The sequence below is a fragment of the Zea mays genome, chromosome 4 (assembly GCF_902167145.1).
Source record: "Zea mays cultivar B73 chromosome 4, Zm-B73-REFERENCE-NAM-5.0, whole genome shotgun sequence".
Taxonomy (NCBI): Eukaryota; Viridiplantae; Streptophyta; class Magnoliopsida; order Poales; family Poaceae; genus Zea; species Zea mays.
The window spans coordinates 135,943,835-135,951,004 of NC_050099.1; the positions used below are offsets into that span (position 1 = coordinate 135,943,835).

General features: G+C 42.7%; 1 protein-coding gene across 1 annotated transcript; it reads right to left on the reverse strand.

Moving 5' to 3' along the window:
* Positions 1 to 6,010: 6,010 nt before the first annotated feature.
* On the reverse strand, positions 6,011 to 6,891 carry LOC100277318 (uncharacterized). Its single transcript, NM_001150918.2, is given in 1 exon segment — positions 6,011 to 6,891. A coding segment is annotated over 1 exon segment (603 nt). The 5' UTR covers positions 6,750 to 6,891; the 3' UTR covers positions 6,011 to 6,146.
* Between the last annotated feature and the right edge of the window lie 279 nt (positions 6,892 to 7,170).

Genomic DNA, 7,170 nt, shown 5'->3' on the forward strand with positions numbered 1-7,170 from the left:
ACAAATAGCGTTTGAGAACAAGTGACGAACACACCCTCTATAGCAACACACATGTCATCTATATATTATACTATATTAAATATGTGCAATTATATATATATATATATATATAAAACTATTTTTAATACTTAATACACTCTCACCCTCATTGGTTTATGTGTATACGCTTACTTTTCATAGATAGCATCACTTTCTTCATTTATTTTGTTGCCATCTAAGATATGTTGACATGGATTCTTTATAGAGAGCTGATTGTGCACCGTTTACAGCCTACCTATCCTCTCTCTTCTTTTCTCTCTCATGCATCCCAACATTTAGCTAGCATATAGTTTCTTATTATACTTGCTCTAAGCACTACTCATTCATGTCTTCTATTTCAACAATAATATTCGTGTGTTGCAACGACACATAAATATTTGATAAAATTTGAAGTCACCACAATTACATAAAAATAAACAATCTCCCTATTCAACCACACATTACCCGCTCCATCGGTTGTTTAGCCACGCATCGTCGGCGGCTCATCCCTCTCCTCTCTCTTGGTTGTTCTTGCCTGCTTCCTCCATGGGGAAGGTAAAAGCGGTGCCGCGGGTGAGGCGTGACGGCGGTGGCTAGCGAGATGGAGGCTAGCAGTATGGCTGCTCGATGTTCTCTATAGCGACCCACCTAGCATGATGTCCTCTATGGCGGTGCGATCCTGCAGAAGAATCTGGGTGAGGGCGAAGATGGGAAAAGAGACGAAAAATTAGGGACTAATATATGACAGCAATACCGAGGACGAGAAAACACTTAGGCCTTGTTCGTTTATGCCGGATTGGTGGGTCGAAACGATTTCTAGCCGGATTGCTTCTCTAATTTATATAAACTTTGATTAGCTGGAACGATTTCAGGTGCAATCCGACGTAAACGAACAAGTTCTTATGGTGTTTATATGGTTAGTTATACATGCAAACAAAAGATAGTCTTATTTTATCTGGTTTGTCAGGCGGAAACGAGTGAAGGGAACATACTTATGCATGCGTGACGCGGTGATCGAAATTGGTCGACCACGCATCATCGGCAGTCAAAACTGGTCAGCCACACATCACCAGCGGAACACGACACCGACCAGCCGTCCGCTGTCGAAGAGTGTCGAAGGATGCCTTCCCGGAGCGCTGGTTCCTGCTCGCGGTGCTCTGCCATCGTCATGGATTCCTCCCCACCAACGTCGTCAAGGCACGTGCCCTTCGACACAATCTTGGATGACCTTAGTATGCAGTTTCTTGTCATTTGTTCTTGTGCTTGATCTAGATATGGGATGATGAACTGATGTGGCGCGGGGATATGGGGACGGGCTCGGCGTGCAGGCCAAGCGCGACCGCGAGGAGGGCAGCTGCAAGACAGATACACCACATGCTCATCCACGGGGTGGCGGAGCTAGAGCTAGAGTTCCTGGTAGTGACCGCCGCTGCTGGTCATGGAGCGCTGTGGGATTTCGGACCCCCCGCCCCCCGGACCACACTCACCGCGAGATCTACGAGCTTGGCCTCCCTGACAATGGTCACAAACACAACTACCTCTACGAGCTCCATCTTGACACCGCTGCAATATCATCCTTCGTCCCCAACTCCACCGGTTGCCTTGATCCCCTCCCGCTCGATGTCAAGGTCATTTTGTCAAGGGAAATTTGGATCCATACCATTAAAAGATCACCACTTTGGATCCATACCATTACTATCTCACTTACATGTGGGTCCACATGAGTCAATGACATGTGGGGTCCATGGTATATATCTAAAGTTTGGATCTTTTAATGGTATAGATCCAATTGTTCCTTTTGTCAATGATTTTTCCTGACTCCCTTTCCTTTTTGCAACTAGAACTGGTCAACTGGAATGCTTAAGTTTGTTTTTTTCCTTTTCCATGTCAGGTTGATGATGCATGCAGGTTAGGGAATTGCCATAGCGACGTTGAAGTGGTCAACTGAAATTTTATTTGTGAGCCTACTTAACCTAATTATCACTTAGTTTGTTTTTATATGAGGCCTATTTGGGTTTTTGGATGTCTTTAGAAACATTCTTTGTTCATCAAAATTATGATGCAATACTACATCAACGGTAACAAAATTGGCATTACTCCAAATATACTACGTTTCCATATAATTTGAATAATTACTGAGGAAATAATTTGCGAAGTTTGACATTTGGTCTCCTGTACATTGCAATAAATGATAAGTTTAAATGACAAGTTATTGTATTAAACTTTGAATATGTCTGTTATAAATTGAGAAAAATTATTTAGAAGGCTTGGAGTTTATATCCACATAATATTAAGTAATACAATTTAGGGAGAACATATATGAGACTAAAATGGAGAGACTAATCTTTAGTCTCTGGAACCAAATAGGTTCTTAGTGAATCTAAAGGCCGAATTTTATTATTATAGTACAGTTTCTTAAAAGGTGCTACATTAACTTAAGTTTATTGGAGTTCATAAAAAATAAACAATAATGCAACCATTCACAAGATACCATTATTTTTTTTTCTTTTCCACTTCTTCTCCCAACACTTTTCTTCTGTCTCAGTCACTCGTCTCTCTCTACCACATGGTCACCACTCCAATCTCTCCACCACACAGTCCTGGACGAGGAACCCGCCCTCATGCCTCGCTGTTGCCTCAATCTTGCCTCATGCCTTGTCGCTAACTCTGATGCACATAGACACCTGCACACATTCCTAGTCTACCCCTTCTTGCATGGGGTCGCGTTGGCCTATGCATGCCTCTTCACACGCAACTGGGTTCAGACTAGCCTCTTCTAGACCGCTACCTGTCGGCAACCTTGTTTCCTCTAATACATGGTGGTAGCCACACTAAAATACAGTTAATATGATCTCAGAAAACTACAAGCCTCTTTAGTACAACTACAATAGTGTTCGCAAACACCAAAGGATAAAAGTTATTCTAATCTCACTCAAACACTAGAGCCAGGGGCGGGCCTAGAATTTAGACAATGGGTATTCGAAATTTTACTAGAGAAAAAAATGTTTTGATAGCCTAAAATCTATCCGAGTATCCTTAGTCATATATAATTGAGGGTCTAAAACTTATTATAATAGCCTTTAGATATATATAATTGATTCACAGAATAGCCTTTAGATATATATAATTGATTCACATGCACAGACGAGCAGCTCCTTCCCTTGAGCCTCGGCGAGCGGCACAGCAGGCGTCGAGGTCAGGCCATCGGTTGCTCACTCGCTTCACGCTCCCGCCCCCGACACGGTAGTCTGGCTTCGTGGCTCCTCCACTCCTGCAAACCCGGCGTGCCGCCACCAGTGGTTGAGCCCTTGAAGCCTTGAAGGAAGCGACGGACCCAAGGATAGCCACTAAGACAAGAAAGACATGGTGCTGGTTGGCTCGTTCAATGAGCCTGTTGCTTTAATGGATTGTGCGTTAGAAAAAAAACGAGACTTGGATTCCGAATTTGAGAACAGAACTGCATATTTTATGTTTTTTGTAATATTTTAGTGTATATATCTAACATATATATATATATATATATATATATATATATTTTGCCAAAAAATAATGGGTATTCAACTGAATACCCTTGCTACTATGTGGGCCCGCCCCTGACTAGAGCAAATGCTATGAGCAGTGGTCTAACCAACTTAATCACTTCACAAAGCATACACTAGTCAACAAGTAATTATTTAAGCACTTATGTGTCTATAGCTACTAAAGATGAGCCTCAACTCTCTTGATATGTTTCTCAGCTTCGACACATCTCAAATGGCCGATGCAAGTGCAATCAACCTCTTGAGGGATTTGGTGATTAATGAACAAAACAAATAAAAATGTACTAATAAGTTTGCTCCTAGTGTATGTTTGTTTTAAATCAAAAAGGGATGCACATGAATGAAATAAATGAACTAACAGGAAACCAAGTAATGAAAGATAAAGATCTAAAGGTGGTTTCTGGCGAAGATCCCCGTATGCTTAGTTCCTTCGCGAGGCAAGGATGGTATGTACCAACTAGTTCTATCCGCTTCAAAGTTCTGTTTTTGAAAAGTTGCAAAGTCACCGTTTGGTTTCTCCCTCTATCTTTTCAAAATTTGTTTCCCTGTTCATACCGGTTCAACCGGGATCAGGGTTGGTTCAACCGGGTTTCATTAGGTTCTTCTCTGTGAAAATTTTAGGTTCAACCGGAATTTTAAATTCAGGTTCTACCAGGAATTTACAGAGAGTTCTCTATTGAATACCACTTCAACCAGTATTAGGGCCTGTTCAACCAGAATTTGCGCAGTCTTCCAGAATCAGCCAGATTTGATTTGTGGGGGCTATAAAAACCTTCATCCCCCACTTCTAAACCCTATCTAGAAATAGTAAATGGAATTTGGACACGTTGCAAATAGTAATTTAACGAATTACTGGCCTTAGCAATTTATGAATTGCTTCACCCTTCCTAATGTATATCTTTTTTGAACATGTTATACTCAGATCTACATAAATATTTTCACCCTTTTTCAATGTAAAGAAATGTCATCTTCCTTGTTTCTATACTAGGTAGTAGCTCAATCTAATTTTATAAACGATAAAAACTAGTAAGGTGAATTATAATTTTGCAGGCGGTTCCAAGGAAATTCTTTTCAAGGTCCAATTCCAACTTCTCTGTCTAATCTCGTCCAACTGAAGTAGCTAAGTGTTGTAAAATGGGAGAATGAATTACTTGTTCCATCATGCAGGCAAATTGGCGACATAGTAAATGGAAGTTCTTCACTGGCATTCATTAGTAACATGACATATGCATAACGTTTCATCCACTAATTGACTCAAACTATGTAGTGCAATCAAGTTGATAAGTCCTAAAACTCTTGAGATTTTTTGAGGAATTGTAAGACATTTGATAGTCTGGGATCGGTAAACTTTTCAAATCTTGCAAAATTAAACACACTCTAAGGAATTTATTTCTTCAAACTCTAGTCAAGTGTATTTCTGTGTAATATGGTTTGATGAACTGCTATGGTTTATGCATCGTTTGATGATTCCTTTCCATCCTACGCTCATCCTATTTTCCATCACAGGGATTTGAGTTTTTATAATATCATAGGTGATGTACCACAAGACCTGGTGAATCTAAATTTACTCAAGTTCTTGTGTGGTTCTTAGTGCTTCCCAATACTTGTTTCTATGTTTTGGGCACTAGTCATTTGCTAATGCTAGCGAAGTTGTTCAATCCAGGTTTCTCGGGAATAATAATAGCCTTTCAGGAGTTGCAATTGTAAGTGATTGACTTCTATAACACCATTTTTATTGCTATCCTTTAATGATAATTCAGTCCAGCATGGATATTAGGCCTGTAGTATACACTTTTATTAAGCTATCATTTCAAAATTTCATGCATCTAAAAAAGCCACCTATGCTGCATATAGCTTATATCTCCTTTTAAAGGTCTACCTATGTTTCAAAATCATTCAAGAAGTAGAAACCATCTACCTGAGTTCATTTGTCCCTGATGTACCTTTTTGCGAGTAAAGAAACTATTCCATATTACACTGATGTTTCTCAAGTTTCTTTTAATAGGAATTTGGTGGCAAGCAATTTTGTGATAAACAAATATAATGATAGGTCAGTTCATGTTACAATAGTTCCTCGAACGCATCTATTTGTGCTCAGAGCTCATGTTTTGATACAAAATGCCAATGTTTTGCAACTACAGTGTCTTGCCTGTTGGACTTGAGAATGGAAACTATACTATGGTGTTTGCAGAATTTGACTTTGCAGATCAGAGCCTTTAACCATATTGGATTCCGACTCTGAAATCCACCAGCCTCTGGACAATAGTCTGCAACCTATGAACCTACAATCGAGTGACGTCGATTGACGATCAAGTGCAACAAACCACAGGCAGTTAATACAAAGGTCACTGATGGATAGATGTATTGGCAACCTCATATCGAAAGCCCATAATCCCAACAAAATTGACTATGCGGCAGTAAAATCTCATATCAGAACTTGATAACTTCTATTGCACGCCATTTTAATCGCTTAATTTAATCACGCTTCAAACTACATAACCAGAAGCAAGTACAAAATCGTCGTCGAACTAACCTTGCCAACTCAACGCCGCCACAGAACAGATACAGAGAGATCGAGGCCTGTCAGATTCAATTTTCGAGTCCAGGCACCTGCATGCGCCGGTTGGCCACCGACTTCTTGCCGCCGAGGAACTCGTCGGGGACGACCTTGAGCTGCTTGCGCTTCTTGGACTTGGCGATCTTCTGGATCGTCTTTGGGTTGGTGACCCTCTGCAGTTTGGTGCCCGTGCGGAGCACGTTCTCCTGCTTCCGCTTCTCACGCTCCTCGCGGGCCTTCCGCTTGGCCACCTTGTTCTGCCGGATCTCTTCCTTGAGCTCCGCCTTGCGGGCCTGGTACGCGCGCTTCAGCGACTTCTCCCGGACGCGCTGCTCCAGCGGGGTCGGCTTCCGCGACACCGCCACGGCCGACGCTCGCCGGGTGCGGGCCTCCTTCCACCGCCGTCCCGACAACCGCCCTGCGATGACGCCGTCGTAGGTGGGCTGGCCGAAGGAGGCCGGCTTCGAGGGGTCGGAGAGGGAAGGCATGGCGCGGAGCTTAGACGGCCGGTGCGCGTCGGCATCGAGGTCCATGGAATCCGCGGCCGCCGCCTCGGCATCCTCGCGACGCTTGCGCTTGCCGCGCTCGCCGCCGAGGCCCTCATCCAAGCAGCGGAAGTCGATGTGGGAAGCCATGCGGAAAGCGGTCGGGTGCTTGGTGCCGCGATTTGGGAGGAGATGGAGGACGAACCAGAGGCGGAGATGGATTTATTAGGGTTTGTGATGAAGAGTAGCAGCGGATGGTGGATGGGCCGGGCTTGGGCGAATACAAAAACTTGTCAGGCCGCTTTGCAAGGTCGATGTTTTCTTATTAGTATGCCACATCAGCACACTCTCTCCCCTATATCTCTACCCTTTATAAGCTATTTACTCTAAATTCTCTCGCTATAAATCACTACCTCTATAAAATATCATTTTTTATACATATTTCTTATTTATTACAAATTTTTACTCCACTAGCAAACACTTTCTAGCACACACATCGACGCTAGGGTGGCTACTGTCGCACCCACACATTTGGTGGTATACTGTGCTAGCAGCTATCACTGTCACAGAT